This window comes from Phodopus roborovskii, unplaced genomic scaffold (assembly GCF_943737965.1).
Source record: "Phodopus roborovskii unplaced genomic scaffold, PHOROB, whole genome shotgun sequence".
NCBI lineage: Eukaryota > Metazoa > Chordata > Mammalia > Rodentia > Cricetidae > Phodopus > Phodopus roborovskii.
Window position 1 is genome coordinate 7,428,714 of NW_026126575.1, and position 18,080 is coordinate 7,446,793.

General features: G+C 44.8%; 1 protein-coding gene across 1 annotated transcript in view; it reads right to left on the minus strand.

Annotated features, from left to right (window-relative positions):
* Window positions 1–3,917, minus strand: part of Lrig1 (leucine rich repeats and immunoglobulin like domains 1) — a 100,460-nt gene extending 96,543 nt beyond the window's left edge. The window contains exon 1 of the mRNA XM_051203423.1: window positions 3,544–3,917. Within this exon, the coding sequence (XP_051059380.1) occupies window positions 3,544–3,767 (224 nt within the window). The 5' untranslated portion in view covers window positions 3,768–3,917. The remainder of the gene's footprint in view (window positions 1–3,543) is intronic.
* Window positions 3,918–18,080: the final 14,163 nt, after the last annotated feature.

An 18,080-nucleotide genomic window follows, 5' to 3' on the forward strand; every position in this document is an offset into this window, starting at 1 on the left:
ACCCCAAATTGAAACAAGTTCAAGGTTTGCTGAGCTCTTAAAGTGACATGAAACAAAAAGATTTTTTTTTAAAAGGTAAGGAGGGATTATGGACCATTTGGGCACTTCAGTCAAAGGATTCTAAAAGAATTTGGTCAGCTAATTTGCATAAATAAGATGGAAAGTAATTTCCAGAACTTTAACTCACAACACCTTGCACACCATGCCTTTGAAGCACAGCTGTAGAATCTGAAAGACAGAGGTTCTCCTTGATTCCAACTATACAGTGATGGCACAGATTGTATATTGTCTAATGTAACCATAACTGCCACTTAGTTGCTCAAACAGCAAAGCTAGATTTGAGCCACCCAACTTAATACTGCAAATTCATAATATAAGAGAAGCGAAACAATAAACTCTTACTACTGGCACTCATGTGACCACATTTGGTGTCCTATGCTAAATGTCCTTGTTTTTGAATCCCCACTAACTTCCCTCCACAGAACAAGAACCCAAAGATTGCCCTCCTGCAGCCTGCCTACCTCTCATTCCCAATAAGCCATCAGTTACCTCTTGGAATGTTAAAGCCAACAGTATTTTGTAACTAAACTCTCTGCTCAAATTTAGACAGGTAAGAAAGAGTCTAAAGTAAATCCTCTTCAATACCTCTTAAACAGTTTCTGAAATCAGGCTCTCAAAAATAGTTTCAAGGAAAGCAAACACATACGTTCTAAGAAGTTCGGACTCTCCTAATGTTCTGGAGGTTGGAGTAAGGCTTGAAAGAGTTAGGTGCTATTTACGAATGTTCTGATTGGATCATGCCAGTCTCACCTATGCAGTGAGATAGGAGCCTCGGTTTTGCTCCACCTCTCAGAGTTATCCTCAGCCCTGGAGAGGAATCTATTTCCCTCCATAAACAGCGACCTGTTCTTTTACTACATTTTTATGTACTATTAAAAAGTTATAGTTTCTCTATGCTTGGCCTAAGAACAACTCCAAAAGTACATGTCCTGTTTACAATAGTGGGGAGAGAAACCCATAAAGCCATAGGTCCCTTGCTATCTCAAACCCACAGCCTGAAACTGTTTGAGCAGACCGCAGTTACCTACTTCATAAAAGCATTTCCTAGACGCAATGGCCTTAGAGGGTGTGAATTCAGTGAAAATACAAGATATTTTTTATTTTATTACATTTGAAGACTTTCTCCACTTCTGTCTTGCCAAAGTATAGCCCAGGGTATGAATATCTTTATGGAAATCCCAGAATAAAAGCAATGGTTTAAAATGAAAGTGCTGGTACTACAAATACTGTTTGGAGGTAGCAAGCTTGCTTGCCTAACATACTCCTAGGTTCAACCCTCAATATCGCTGGGGGGGGGTAGTTTTGAGAAATCTTAAGGTTAGAAGATAATTCATACCTGACTTCATTTTAAGCAGAAAAAAAAAAACTCAGTAAGTATTTTTCAAGTATGTGTGTGTGCGTGAAGCGCACAGGCAAGCACATGTGCACAATATCACCACATGCTAACCCAGAAACCACACTGCTTGGATCTTAAATCTAATCCTTTAAAGCAGTAGAGTCAAATCTCCTGAGGCTCAAAATACCTAGTCTGGTATTTATTGATCATTACATTTGAGTGAAAAAGACTGCAATTTTAAAGGTATTTATGCTGTGTGAACTGTCACTTGTAGGCAACCAAAAGCCTAAAAATGATTAGTAAGTTCTGCTCCATAACAGGGCAAGGCAAGGTGGGTCTTGTGACCTAGGAAAGTGCAAATAAGAACACATAAGGAAGCTATGGCTTGGAAACTGAGAGCTTTCCTCACTATGCCACGGACACACAGCTTTGCAAGTCACTCTTCCAACAGGTGAACACTGAAGTTATTCTGATTCTACCCATGTGGTTCTATTATTTAAAAAAAAAAAAAACAAAAAAAAACAAAAAAAAAAACCTTAAGTATTCAAAGAAAAACACAACGTCCCCAGCCAGCATCAACCAGCATCAACCATTAACAAACAAAATCCTAGTAAAGAGCAACAGTTTGTTCCTCTCGTAGTAACTGACAGAGCCACTGTGTTCAAACCCACTCTAAGGCCATGTTTTTTCACCAATGAATTCTGTTGGGAGAGGAAGCAGACCCTGAAGAAAAAGCCTAATGGTAACCAAAGGGTCTCAGCCAGCTTCAGGACTCACAGGAGCTTGCCCAAGTGATCAGGGTAAATAGCCTTTATCAATGCCTCATTTTGAGAGAGAGAGAGAGAAAAAATGGGGTCTTCTTGTTAGAAAGCAACTAACTTCTCCCCTTCATGGCAATCTAATACTCAGGTCCATAGGGGTGGATTAAAACTTGTATAGTCAATTTTCTTTTTAAAACAGCAGTGTCATGACTAAAAGTACCGCTGTACCTCTTCTATGTCCTAGGAAAGACATTCAACTGCTCAAGTCAAAAGCAGACTACTCAAGCTAGGCCTTTTCTGGAACGTACTAATAGTTCTAGAGATGCTAATTACTGATAACAGAGGTCTAAGTTTTTAGAAGTATAACAAAGCTATTCTATTCCACTGTTTACAGAAACCTAATAATGTCTTTTTGTTATTGTTAATCCCCTGTAAGAAGTATCCCACTAACTCCCGATAGGCCCCAATCCCAACAGCACAAAAATGCACCTCTGTGGGGTGAAACAAACTATTAGAGCCAGCCAGGCCCCTGGCAACCTCTCCTGAAGCAGCACTACTCAACAACTAACTTGTGCCATTTATGGAGGAAAAACTCGAGGGTGGGACCCACCACTGTGGATCATCAAGCCCAAGGGGATCCCAGGGAACATACAGGAAGGAATCTGGAACACAGTCCCTGTACATGCCAGTCAGGCGGAAAACGGCGAACAGCCGCACTCAGAGATCTCCAACAGCTCTCCAATCTTAACTCCAGTGTTCTCCAGGGCAGGGTCCCTTTTGCCCTGGCCAATGCCAAAGCCACCACGATTCTCTGGAGTACACACACTCGCCAATGAATAATGTAAACAGAACGAACATTGGAGGTAAGAGTCACCTTCATTCATTACCAACTGGAGGTAAGTTGAGGAAACTCAGCCACCAAAGAGCCAGGTTACAGAAGAAAAGAAGCAACATACATCAACCGATCCCAACATGGACTCCCAACACTCTGCCATCCTCGGTCTCGCAGGCACACAAATTCTCTCACCTTCATTCTTCACTCACTGACACCCACACACACGCACCTCGCGCTCACTCACCAGCTCACCCACTCACCTTCAAGTCACAAGCCGGTGGCTCGCCTCCAGATTCCACGAAGCACACTCAAAACACCCCTACACCCATGTCCTCATCCCTCAAGAGAACACGCACTGCAAGTTAGGCTTCTCCAGAATCCCATGAGACACACGCACTCACCTTCAGACCGCAGAGACCCCACGCGCGACCCCCACAAGACCACCCAAGAATCCCAGCCCACAGAGTGCACTCCGCACTCTCCCCGGCCATGCACACCCCGTGCCTTGTCCCAGTGACAGCACCCGGGCGAGCAGCGAAGGTGATACTCACAGGCTCCGCGTCCAGGAGGGCAAGTCCCGGGGCAGCGTCGCCAGCCCGCGCCCACTGCAGTCCACCGAGTCCCCGGCGCAAGTGCAGGCGGCCGCGCAGGGCTCCCGCGAGCCGGCCTGGGCGCCCGCCGACTCCGGCCATTGCAGTAGCAGCAGCAGCAGCCAGAGCAGAAGGCGAGGCGCGAGGCGCGGGGCCCCGAGCACTCCCGGACCCGGCCGCGCCATCTTGTCTGGAGCGCGCCGCGAAGCCGGGGCGCGAGCGCTGCGAGCTGCGGGCGGGCGAGCGGGCGGGCGGGCGGGCGCGGGCTGCGCTCGGCGCTAGGCTCCGCACCGGGGCATGGACGCCCGGCCCCAGTCGTCTCGGCGGCCGCAACGCTCAGCCGGTACGCTCTAACCGGGCCGCTTCGCGGGGCCCTGCGGGGACCGCCACCCCCGCGCCCATCCGGGCCGAGCCCTGCGCGCTGCGAACTCCGCGGAGTCCCGCAGTGAGTGCTCGGCCGCCGCTGCTCGTCCTTCCCGCCGCGCTGCGCGTCGCCTTCCGAGCCCGGGCGCACGCCGAGAGCCGCCGCCGCCGCTGAAGACTGAAGACGTTTAGCCTCGGCCTCCGCGCCTGGCTCGGGCGAGCATCTTACTGAGGGCTCTGAGCTGAGAGCCGTGGACTCCACGCGCTTCACCGTCCCGGAGCGTCCGGAGCGCACCGTGCCTCTGCGCGGCGAACAATCAGCGGCCAGCCGCGCCGAGGTCCAGCCCCGCGGCCCCAGGCCCCGCCCCGCCCCGGCTGCTCGCCCTCACACCCCTCCGCGGGGGCCCGCGGGCCGAGAGCAGCCCACGTTGGATGCTGGGCTACAAAGTCACGCCCCGCCCTGCCCGTTACTCATTGGCTGCCGGAGCCCCGGTCGGCTTCCTAGGCTGGAGGAGCGCTAGGTCCCCGAGGTCCCGCCTCCGCTCGCTTTTCCCACCCTAGGTGTGAAGGGCGGGGACTGGGCGGGGAAATGGAGGGGCGTGCTGCCTCCTCTTAAAGGAGCCCTGCAGGATGTTGGCTATCCTGCACCGGGATCTAAAGGTGGCCCAGGGATCCGCCCGTTAAGCCTAGGGGAGGAGAGCAAGTTGGGACCGTAATCCTCCGGTTTGGTAGCTATCTGAACCCAAGGTTTGTTTGGATTCCCCCAGACTACCAACAGCACGGTGGATTTACAGCAAACACGCACCCTCTTTTCAGGTGTCTTTCCAGGAGGGAAAAAAAAAAAAAGATTTAAAATTTTCACGAGTTTCTCAGCTATTTCTTCAGAGGTGGGCCCTTTTATCGCACATCCTGGAGCTCATTTCTGCTCCGAACTTGTTCTTGATATCTTAACCTCAGAGCCATCTCTCCAGCCCTTGTTCTTGATATCTTATATTCAGAAATGTGTTCTTGACTACCGACATGAAAGTGTATTGCAGAAATTTAATTTCAAAGCCACGCCCTCTTCCCCGCCCCTAGTTAGTTGAAGAATAGTTCGGGAAATGCCCCGACTTGGATAAAGGGTTCGCTGTGGTGTTGTGTTTTGTATTTGAAAACGGGGGCTTTTCCAAGTCAATTTTCAAGAAACCATCCATGGCATACTCGTTATAAACAGTAAAAGAAGAAACAAAAGCTGTATGTTTGGTGTATATGGTTCAGAATGGATTGATAGCCGCCATGTGAAATAGAGCGCGCACAGTAGGAGAAAAACAAGCGGAATAGTGGTAAAGATTAGCACTGTAATACATACCTGCCACTCTGGGAGCTTTGACTTGCTGGTGTCTCACATACACTCTCCCCAAGAGCGTGCAAGTTTCTAACAGGTCAGTGAAGCTAAGCCTCTAGTCGGCTGGAAAACATTTGTTCCAGCACGTTAAATCTAACTTACATTTTATAGAAACGGAGTAGAAGAGATTTAGGGAAGACAAAATCAAAATACTTAAAAGTGTTTTTTATTTCATATTCAACACATTCAAGAGGTTTGCTTTGATGTGAAATGTGACTATCCCTCAAAATTTTTAACTGGACCTGAATTTAGTAGTCAAGTAATTGTTGGCCTACCTGTCTACCTTCCTTCCTTCTTCCTCTTTCTTCCTCCCTCCCTCCCTCCCTCCCTTCCTACCTTTCTCCCTCTCTCCCTCCCTCTCTTTCCTTCTTTCTCTCTTATTCTTTCCTTCTTTCTTTTTTGGTTATTTGAGTCTCACCATATAGCCCAGCTCCTTCCAAAGTTGCGACCCTCCTCTTTCAGCCTCCTGAATACTGTCTTTACAGGTGTGTACACCACACTCAGCTCTATTTGCCATTCTTTTTATCCTGACTTCCGTCTTCCCCTTCTTCTGGTCTTATACTATCAGATGAATGCTGTCCAGTTGGGTGTGTTTCTCTGAAGTGATGCTGAAGCTGTGCTCAGATGTGTGTAAATTAAGCCAAATGTGATACCCAGAAATATTACTAGGAGCACACTGTGACTGACCCATCCCACTGACTGTGTCAACTGGTGTGTGTGCGTGTACGTGCATGCTTGAGCAGGAACATGTGCACTACATGTGCAGTACACATAATCATACACCTTCCATCTGGATAAGGAGAAACAGGTCTCTTTGTTTTCATGTCTTTGGGTAGAAATAATAAAAACAAGCTGAGGACTGGAATATAAAAGACCCCAAATTGAAGAGGACCTCCATCTTGATGTTTAAGTATTTCAAGACCAATGAACACAAACGAGTACATTTTAAAGATTTGTTTTTATTTTTAATTGTGTGTGTGTTTCCGTCTGTTTGTATGTATGTGGTATGTGCATCTGAGTACAGGGTGTCCAAAGAGGTCAAAGGTCACTGTAGCCTGATGCAGGTAGCTGTGAGCCACCTGACATGGATGCTGGGAAATGAAGTCTCTGTAAGAGAAGTATGGCATAGTTAACTACTGAGCCATCCCTCTAGCACCCCCACATTCCCACACACACACAATTTTTTTCTTTGAAACATCTCATAATGTACAACAGGTTAGCACCAAACTTGCACCAATCCTCCTGCCTCAGTATCCCAAGTGTTTGGACAAAAAGAGTCCAGTTCTGCCAGTAAGATGGCAGAAAAAGAGAGTAATTTGATCCCTGGAGCCCACAAGGCAGAAGGAGAGAGCGGTCCTCTGTCCTCTGGCCAACACACACACACACACACACACACACACACACACACACACACACACACACACCTCATTTAAAGTTCTATTTAAATATTTAAATTTATTTTTATTTTATGTATTTTTGTGTGCTGCCTACATATATGCCTGTCCAATACATATATGCTCATACAGATCAGAAGAGGCATCAGATTCACTGGCATTGGGCCATACACAGTTGTGGGCTTCCAAGTGGTGCTAGGGACCAAACCCAGTCCTTTGCAAGAGCAACAAGTAATCCTAACCACTGAGCCATCTCTCTAATTGCCTCTCTCCCCCAGTTTTTAAACAAAAGCATAATTTCATTCAGAATGTTTGTGAGGATTTCCTTAGAGAAATTTGTCAGATTGTCCCTTTCCCATCCCAGAGTCAAGCAGTGTAGTAAATAACAGCTGATCACACTTCTTGAAACTGAAGATTACCTTTGGATTGATAACAGTTATGTGTTTTCAAATGTTTGTGGGTGGAGCTATGAGATGTGCTTGGGAACTCCAGGCTCCTAGAGGACAGGATTTGGGAATCTGCAAGGTAATTTGCCCACAGATCTACAGCATCCCCTGTGGTCTGGTTACCACACCACCAGAGAAGAGGATTCCAGAGAAAGTCTTGGGGGGACGGGGCGTCTGAGCCTTGGCAGTTCTTCTTGTCTACAGCAAAGCATGAAGTCATGTCTGCTCCTCACACCATGTATGGAAGTCTGCCCACATGCTAGCAACCTGTGTGCAATTGCAGCAAGAATGTGGGCCGGGGAGTAGAGATCCAGCTTAGAAAAGAGTCATCTGTGGCCACAACCTCAAATCAGGGTGAGAACTTCAAGGAAGACTGTTAAGGAAAGCCACCTGCTAGAAGAATAGGTCACAGTCCTTTCGCTCAGAGCAGTGCATTCTGGATCCTCATTTTAATCTACTGCTTTCGGGTTTTGTTTGTTTGTTTGATAGGTAACAGAGGATGACTTTGAACTCCTGATCCTCCTGCCTCTGCTTCCTTAGTGTCTGAACCATTTTTCTTAGCATTCTAGATTTCCCGGTTTGTTTTAATCAAGCAGGAACCAATGCCCCAAACCAGCAAGGAATCAGCACCCCTAAGAATCATTCCAGGTTTCTTGCATCCAGAAGTCTCAGCAATACATCATGCTAAGCTCACTTCGAGAAAGCCTCAATTACCAAACTGCACTGGGAAACACACAATGCCATAATAGCAAAGGGGCCAGCACGATGGGCAAAGGCACATGAGGCGCAAGTCTGAGAACTTAAGTTCCATCCCCAGAATCCATATAGAAGTGGGAGAGGAGGTCAGCTCTGCAAGTGTCTGTCCTCTGACATCCATGTGTGTGATGTGGCATGACATACCCTCCACCACCACAAATACACACACCCTTTAAAAAAAAATCAGGAAAGCAGATTAATCATAGGAATTGAAAACCCAGCTTCAAGGAGTCGTAATTATGCCTACTTTGTGTTAAAAGAGAATTTACATGATATTTGATGCACTAAAAATCACTGGAGTCTTCAGGTCACCAGTTCTGCAATTTAAAAAATAAAATAGTTCCCTGGCCTGGTTCCAAAAGACCTAGATTCCAGCCATCCTTGTTCCTAGAAACCTTTATACAGTTAATTCTTTTCTTAAGATTCAGTATTCTCAAATGGCATTGAAGGATAATTCCTTTTGTTCTCAAGAAAGTTAAAAATTTATCTGTTTTGAACTGAGGAGATGGCTCGATTGATAATAGCACTTGCAGTGAAGCATGAGGACATGAGTTCAAGCCCCTAGCACCCACATAAAAAGCTGGCTGTGTGCCTGGAGCCCCAGTGATGTGGGAGGCATAGACAAGAAGATGGCTGGGGCTTGCGGTCTGTCTCCCTAGCTCCAAATTCAGTAAGAGACCCTGCTTCAAGGACATAAGGCAGAGAGTGGTAGAGAGGGATGCCCAAAGTCTTCCTCTGGCCTACCCTCAATGTACACGGGAGCACACACATACACACATTCCCACACAACGTAACACTCTAGTAAAGGGCATGGGTGTGTTAGAGGAGGGTTTAGGGACACAGATATCTAAGGCTTCTTTTCTAAGTGTTACTAAATTTAAACTCTGGAACATCTAAAGTCGGTGATTATACTACAGATGGAAAAATCTTAGTAGGTTCTTTCAACCCCAAGCTTTTCTTTTCCAGGAATGCCACAGGTTAATTATTACCTGTAAAGCCCCGAAGGACTCAAGAGTGATGACAGCCTGCTCTGAGTCTGTCTTGTGCTTGTCTCCCAAGAAAAACACAAGTGTGTACTCATTAACTCCTTCTTTCCAATAATCTTGTCAAGGAGATGGATGGGGAGAAAGTTAGTGAGGGAGCTAATGAGTCTGGAGATAGGAAGGAAGAGGATTTTGATGTCTCCCTGCCCCCGGTTCCAGCATTTTCCTCTCAGAGAGGTGAGAAGAAGTGGTTTTTATGCAGTCTCTGGCTACTGTCAAACTGCAGCTGCTGTGCCTCCGTAACCAGAATGTGTGATGCCTGTGACTCAGCTGTGACCTGCCCGGGTTCCTCCCCTCATCTAAGAACTATTAATATTGACTAACAACTCTGGGGTCCACTCCCCGACACAAGTCACATCCTGGGAACACTTGTCCTTTACCTGTGAAGTTACTATTTTAACTGATTGACTCAAAGGATTTTTTAAAAGGTATAAAATGCTCTGACCATCTTGAAACCCTGCAGCTCACCAGAAGAGGCAGCCCCTTACATCCAAAGACAGGCTGATGATGTCACCAGAGGCTGATCAGAGAGGCATGTGCAAGATTCCGGGTGCAGAGAAACAAGGTTATTCCTCACTGCCAGCAACTCCAACAGAAGTTAGATGTATACCAGCCACAGCACATTTGTCACACTATAGAATGACCAGCCTCACAGGGTAATGCACATGTGTGTGTGTGTGTTTTTAAAGCAATTGCATATTACAGCCACAGTTTTCATTTCCCGGGCATTTGTTTTCTGTCTATGACACTGCTGAGTGCTTTATATATTTCTCGATTGGGGGAGGATCCAAGGGAATTGTTATAGTCTCATTGGCTAATATGTGACAGGACCAAGATTGCAAGCCAGCTCTTTGGATACCAGACTCTTTGTGAAAGCTGTGTCTCCTAAAGTTTGAGTTGGGAGTAGAGGCTGTTCTGATTTCAGACCGAGTCTCACTATGTTGCCCAGACTGGTCTTGAACTCTTAAGCTTAAGTGACTCTTCTGCCTCAGTCTCCCACACGCTGGGACTACAGACATGCCACCATGCCTGGGTAGCAAAGTATTCTGAATATTACAGTTCTAACTATTCCCACTTAATAGAGGCGAAAGCTGTAGTCATACAAAGTCAGGAATCCATAAAATCTTAAAAATTCTTTTGTAATCCAGGATTTATATTCAGTAAATGTCTCAAAAAATATATCAAAATGCCTCCTTCTTGGCAGTATCATGGTAATGGTCATAATTATTTTCTGTTTTTTAAACTTACTAATAGATTTCCAGCTCTATGGAAATATCTATGATTAATAAGCTCAATTTTTTTCCATCAGTTACCCACACAAGTATGATAATAATGGTTAATCATTTTGAGCACTGCTAAGTATTATTTCACAGTATGACTTGATTCTACCTAAGTCTCATGGGGTTTCCACAGCTGGGACATAGCTCACTGACAGAGAACTTTGCCAGCACACACAAGGCACTCTCTTGACCTTAGCTTAAGATCTATTTTTTCAAACTATAAGGTTGGCACTGTAATGGTCACCATTTTTTTTTTTAATGAATGAAATTACAGAGACTCTGAGCTCAACTCATATCATATCCTGCTTAAAGCTTAAACAGAGAGCCAGAATCCAAGACTGTGCTTGTAGTTAATCCTTGGCAATCCTACACCTCCTCGTGTCTTTCTGCTTCCATTCTCTTTCCGTTTAACCTTTCTTTCCAACCTGGAGGCTCACTAAGTCCCAAGACCAAGTTTAATCTGATCGTGGCATTCCATGGTCTAGCTCAATTTCAGGCACACACATGATATTTGCTCACTAAACCCTTCTTAAGGGAAAATGCTTGTCAAGCCCTTCCTTCCCAAATCTTACACATGTGTACTACCGTTCAAATCTGGGTGACATCAGCAACCATAAAGCCTCTCCGCATGTGACATCAGCCCCTCCACATACCCACCAGTCCAGAAATCTGTCCTTTTCAGAGCAGACTGCCCTCAAACTTGCTACATAGTTAACAATGGCCTTGAACTTCTGTTCCTTTTGCCTCTACCTCCCAAGTGCTAGGATCACAAGCCTGTGACACCACACTGGTTTTATGTGGTGCTAGAGATCCAACCCAGGGCCTTATGCATGTTAGGCAAATGTTCTCCCCAGCCTCAGAATCTGCTCTAAGTAGGTCATGATTCATTTGCACATTTAAAGATGGACACCACATTCATCCCTTATGCCACTGTGGCTCCCTTATTGCTATACGATAGGATGGCTTCTTTGCACGTTATATATTTGTATATGCTGGTGCGTATTTCATTTTCCATATTTTCACAAGCCCTTACTAAAACAATTTCAAAAATATAGTCCAGCATGTGGTTTCCATTATTGACCCTAAACTGAAGATCATTCAAAACATCTGCTGCACATGAGATTCTGGAACACACACACACACACATACACACACACCGCACACCACCACCACCACCAAAAAACAAAAAAGAACTCTCTCTTTGAGCTGCATGCAGATTAATAAGAAGCATTTGTGAATTTTATGATCTGTTATATTTGTTTCCAAAAGGACAGTTGGGTTTTTTACAAATTTCAGATTTATCTTACACATATAGACAGAGGGACCCAGAGCCAGTTCAATGGGAAGAGTGCTTGCTATGCAAGCATGAGGAACTAAGTTTGGATTTCTGGCATCCATATAAAAATCCAGGCATGGCACAATGCATCTGGAATCTCAATGCTGAGGGCAGGGTGGAGACAAGAAGGAGCTCAATGGACAAGTCTAGGTGAACATTAAGAAACTCTATCTCAGAGCTGGAGAGAGAGCTGTGCCCATGCAGGGTTGAGTTCCAGTATTTATATAATAGGTCACAACCATCTAGACCTCTAGTTCCAGGGGATCCAATACCTCCTCCAACCTCCAACAGCTTCTGTATACATGTGGTGCACATACACATACTCAGGCACACGCATACACATAAAGTTAAATATAAGTTTTTTCAAGAAAGAAAGAAAGAAACTATCTAAAAAAAATGAACTGGGGCAGTTGCAGTTGAGATGACTTAGCGAGTAAAGATGCTTGCACCAAATTGCCAACCTGAGCCTGAACTTGGGACTCACATGATAGGAGAGAACCAAGTCTCACAATTTGTCCTCAACACACATGCTATGGCATGAGCAAACACACACACACACACACACACACACACACACAATAAACAAAGAAAATTTTAAAGAGGGTAGAAAAGCAATTGAGAAAGACACCAATCTCTGGCCTCCACAGGCACCAGCACAGGTTAGCACAACCACACATTCACAAACACATACTTGGATGGACCTCATACACATATGCAAAACAGGCAAACAGATGTACAGACAGACACACATTCTGTGCTATTCTCTGCCTTTCTAGCCCAGGATCTACATTCCTTTGATAATCATTTACATTTCCTTATTTCCCCGAGGGAACCCTGACACTTGCTTGGATATAGATGCTGTAACTCAAAGAAAACTTTTCATCTTGTCACCCAGAAACCCTCACTCTCACTGCATAAAAACAACCATGCTTCTCTATTGAGAGTGCATTGATGGGTAAGAATCGGAGAATCGAGTGTCTAGAATAACAGCCAGCATAAACAGCCAGCAGCAGCTCTTCCCATCAAGATGGGTTTTTCCTCCCTCCATAGATCATGATTGACATGGTAACTTATTCTATCCAATATTACTCTAACCAGTTCTAACCAGCTGTGCCTTGTGACCATTTCCTACTCCAGCTACCATATGTTGAGCCCCAGGCTGTCCTAGAAATTGAAGCCCAGAATAATAGAGACCATAAGGAAAGAAAGGCCATATACAGGGAGCACAAGAGGCACAGCCAACGGCCCAAACTATAACAAGATCGGACAGGAAAACCTCAGTGTTTAAAAAAATGGTTTTTTGTTTGTTTGTTGTTCTTTTAGATTTGTTTATGTGTATGGTGCTGGTATCTGCTTAACACCTGGTCACTGTCGCTTTGATGTGAATGAAAGTTTTCCATGTATGTATGTATGTATGTATGTGTGTGTGTATGTATGTATGTATGTATGTTATGTATGTATGTATGTGTTCCAGGGACCACAGACATCAAAAGAAGGCATCAGATCCCCTGGAACTGGAGTTATAGGTGTTCTGTGAGCCACCAAGTGGCTGCTGGGAACCAAGCCCAGTCTTCTTTCTGTAAGAGCAACAAGTGGTCTAAACTGTTCAACCATCTCTCCAGCCCCACGATGCACTTTTTAGCTGGCTAAAAAGTCCAGCTGGCTAAATAGCCAGACCACTGGCTAAGTGCAGCCATGAAAATGAGCATGGCAAGCATGGGTACATGGGAGAAGCCATCCCTGCGAGCCTCACTCAGATTCTCTACCCAGAAAATCATGACCAGTGAAAATAGACCTCGCTCCCAGCCATTGAGTCCAGAGGGATTTGTTAAATAGCTGTAGATAGATAGGATGGTAAGGGTGCCTAAGTAGACAGGCAATAAAACATGAGTGTGCTGTAAGAAAGAAAGTCTTACCAAATACACTTGTTATTAGGAGCATCAAAGGATCAGTGTTATCATTGACCTCCTTAACATGTTTGTCACCATCTTTGATTGAGTGTCATGTACAAACTGGCTGACCGTCTAACTCAGCTTCTTGGGTAATATATGTTCTGGCTCTTCAGAAGACCACAGAATATCTCCTCTCTTCCTGTCTTGAGGTTAAAAGAAACACAAAGTATACATTTATTTTCCGAAGGCAGATTTGGGGCTGAGGCTATAACTCAGTTGGTAGAGTACTTGGGGCATGGACAAAGCCCTGGGTTTGATCCCATTTAAACCAGGTACATTGATGCTAAAATCAGCACTGGGGAGGTGGAGGCAGAAGGATCAGAAGTTCAAGGTCATCCTGGGCTACATAGCAAGTTTGAGGTCATCCTGAACTATATGAAACTGGCTCAAAGACACTTAAGAAAAAATGATGGATTCTCAAACATATCCTCATAAACAGCAGCTCCCTGTGCCCTTAGGTAGTTACTGTATTCCACTCTCTTCTGGTTCTTGTGTTAAGAACTCTATTGTACACAGTGTGGGAGTACCAGGGCAGGGCCCAAACTGAGTTCCCCAAGCCCTGCCATCAGAGAATCTCTAGACACAATTCCCTGGTTCTATCTAGAAAAGTAGCAGGTGTTTAATAAACATTGCTTATTGTCCAATAAATAGTTTTCTATATGGGGACCTCATTTTCTCAAGTTAAACTCTAAGCAGGTCACAGGAAGGTGGCCATGGAATTGAAGACTTCTAGATGGCTAATGACCTTGTGATTATCTAATAGAGTGAGTCAGGCCCTACCCCTATCCCTGGAGGTGGAGCCAGCATTCTGTTTTAACAATAAAGTGTGTTTCAGGCACAATAAAGTTACAGAACCACCTAAATTCATCCAAGTCACATAATAGGGAGTAGAATGAGGGTGCCAAGCCACCTGGGTTTGCCTGGAGACTTGCAGTTTCCTATCTCATGAAACTCCCAGTGCTAACAGTATTGACATAGTGAAATCCTTGATACTAGATAACTTGTAATGAAAGAAGGCTTGTGTAGCTCACAGTTCTAGAGAGTGGGAAGTCCAGAGCATGGTGTAAATATCTGCTCAGCACCTGGCATTGGCCTTTTTGCTGCATCACAATATGTGGTGTTACACAGTAATGCAGAGATCAGGTTTCTTCTTATCTTATAATGGGCCAGCCAGATGGCTTAGTGAGTAAAAGTGATGCTGGTGAACTGAGTTCCAGGATCTGTATGTCTTACTCCGTGTCTGCTTGGTTGGCAGCTCCCTGGCTGGACCAGGGCATCACTCTTTCTTTCTCCCTTGTCCTCTCTTCTCTCTTCCCTCTTTTCTTCCTCCTACTTATTCTCTCCGCCCATCAGTCCCACCTGTTCCTCCACTGCCAAGCTATTGACCACTTAGCTTTTACATTAGATCAATCAGGTGCCTTAGGCAGGCAAGGTGAAACAGCAACACATCTTTACATGTTAAACAAATGCAGCATAAACAAAAGCAACACATCTTTATATAACTAATATTCCTTAACATAAACAAATGTAACACATCTTTGCATAATTAAAGTAATATTCCACACATACCTGCTATATCCTTGCAGCTCAAATACAGCCACAAATAATATGTAATGACTGGCTATAACTATATTCCAGTACACCTCTATCTACAAAAACCAGCTGCAGGTCAAATTAGAACTGTAAGTGAAAATCAGCTAGATCAATACTGCTAGAAGATAGGACATGAACCAAGAGTCAACATGATTTAAATTTAGGATCCTGTTTGCAAAAGCTAAGCAGCCATGTGAAGATAGCTAACTCCATGACTCTATGAAGGAGGATTCTGATTTTAGATTAGAAGGTCTAGAATAGGCAAAACCAGAACATTCAAAGGGATGAAGAGAAAGCCAAGAGTTGAGAGAGAACAAGGAATGGCTAGGAGATACTACACATAGGTTCAAATGTCAATTACTTCATCATGCACAGTGTCTGAGGTGAGAGGGATACGTCAATATTATCTAACAACCCCATCAGGTATATATTTTTCCTTATTTTATTTTGAGGTTACCAAAGACTAAAGTAATGTTAGCTATCGTAGCTAGCTGGTAAATATCAAAACTGAAGCTTGCTTGCCTCTGCACTGTGTCCTCTTCTGTTTCCTTCCGTTTTCAGATTGGATACAAGGTTTTCTAAGGCTGACCTAGCAAAATACATATTCAGAAAATTTCTTTTGGAAGCCTAATTAAAAATAATTACATACCTTAAAAGACATTAAAAAGACAGTAGGCATGCCAGCAAGGAAGTCAGTTCATATTATATCAATGTCTTTATGGGGTTGGATTCTGTTCAGAAAAATCTCAGGCTCAAAGGGTAATTGCTGGCAGCATGCAAAATCCATCAACCCATAATTAACATGTGACAATTATTCTAATTGCCTAACAACATTTCTATGTTTTTAATTGTAGAGCAATTTGCCAATCATATTGTTAATTGGCAATTCATATTTTAAACACTTCAAGGACAATGGAGCCTTATTTCTTCCCAGCACAGAAGACATTCACGAAATTTTTTAAGAGACATTTGCTTCTCTTCTCTGACCTGGGACACCCCGCCCCCCCAGGTGGCTCTGGCTGCCCTTTTCTGGCTCAAGTGTGTTTATTCCAGTAACTTAATCTCCCTTTAAGCGCTTTAATACATTTTCCTAACAATTCACTTAGACCAGATCCTTGATTCCTGCTAGACACCCTCAACAGGGCTCCCGTTGACTTCAAAAGGAAAAGAGGGTGTGCAGGGTTGGAGTGTGATGCAACAAGGAATCTGGTTCCAGGTTCAAAAGCCCTGCACACACCATAAAACCTCCCTGGTGTCTTCCTGTGTGTTAAAGGCCAATTAAAGCTTGTGAGGGAGACCATTGTATGAAACCACCCTGGCAACTTGGGAACTTGCTGGAAAAACTCAGCATGGGGTGTGAGACCAAGTTGAGTGGCCCTGGCTCCCATGCAGACCCCCAGCTGCTCACGGGGAGGGACTTACAAGAGAAAGAACTACCTCAAAAACAGAAAAGCATGACAATCACTCCCTATATAGTTGAGTATGATCTTGAACTTATTTTTTTTCCCCTTTGTTTTTTCATTTTTGTTTTGGTTTTGGTTTTTTTGAGACAGGGTTTCTTTATAGCTTTGGAGCCTGCCCTGGCACTCACTGTCACTCTGTAGACCAGGCTGACCTAGAACTAACAGAGATCCACCTGCCTCTGCTTCCTGAGTGCTGGCATTAAAGGTGAACGCCACCACCGCCCGACAATCTTGAATTTCTGATTTTCCTTTCTCCAACTCCAAAGGGCTGGGATGACAGGTGTGTGCCACCAAGCCCGGTTAATATGGTCCTGGAGGTTTGCAGCCAGGGCTGTGTGTGTGCTAGGCTAGCCCTGTAACCACTGAACTGTCTCTTCTCTCTCCTCTCTCTATCTCTGTGTGTCTGTCCCTCTTTCAACTTCAGCATGTGTTTATAAAATCAAGTATTTAAACTTATCAGTCACTCATCAACCTCCTGTCCCAAATCCTAGGGTTTCTTTTCTCCAGGGGGTTTGTGACTGGGGTGGTTTGCTTTATATCTGCAGCACTGAGCTGTAGCACTGTCCCTATGGGCTACCAGCTGTCACTTCAGGCATTTGTCCTACCTGAGATGCTGCTTCTGTGTGGAGCGGGCCAAAGGCACAAGGGCCTTTCCTTGCTTCTTACCTCCCCTACTAAAACTGTAATCCATGGCTGTGTCCTCAATCTGATAATACTAAATTGGGCTGTTAAGAATTTAGTGCCAACTGGCATTAGGCAGATAGTTCACTCTGTAAGGTAAAAGCAGGAGGATCTGAGCATCAGCCACAGAATCTATATTTAAAAAAAAGTAAAAGCCTAGGTGTAGTAGCATGTGCTGATGAGCCCAATATGGGGAGGTAGAGAGCAGATCTATGGGGCTCATTGGCCAGCCATCCCAGCCTAATCATTAAGCCCCAGTCCCAGTGAAAGATCTTGTCTTGATACACAAAGTCGGTAGAACCCAAGGAATCACTTCTGAGATTGACATCTGGCCTCCATACACACACACACACACACACACACACACACACACACACACACACTCACACCAACCTGCCTATGACAGATAGCTGATGGAAACTAGAGACCCACATTTGCATAACTGTGTGGCACTCTTCCATAGATAAGGGAAAACAGAAAAGGCCACATTGTTTTTTTTCCCCAGTCTGGTACTACTTTCAAACTAGAACACCCTCCAGCTTGGCCCAGGTTGTTCTCCAAATATAGGGGAGCTGAGCTCTGACTCGAAAGACCTGGGGATGTTCATAGGGACTAGTTAGGATCCTAGATATGGAGCCTGGACATCTTGTATATTGATGAGTTCAGTGTGTGTGCAGGGCTAGTAAGACTGCCCTAGGTTAAATCCTGTCCCTCTACCAACTCATAGTGCAGGTAAGTGGGGGGCTTCCATGCAGATCCTCAGGCTGGAATCACTCAGTCTAGACCAGAGTTTGCAAACTGGAGGCC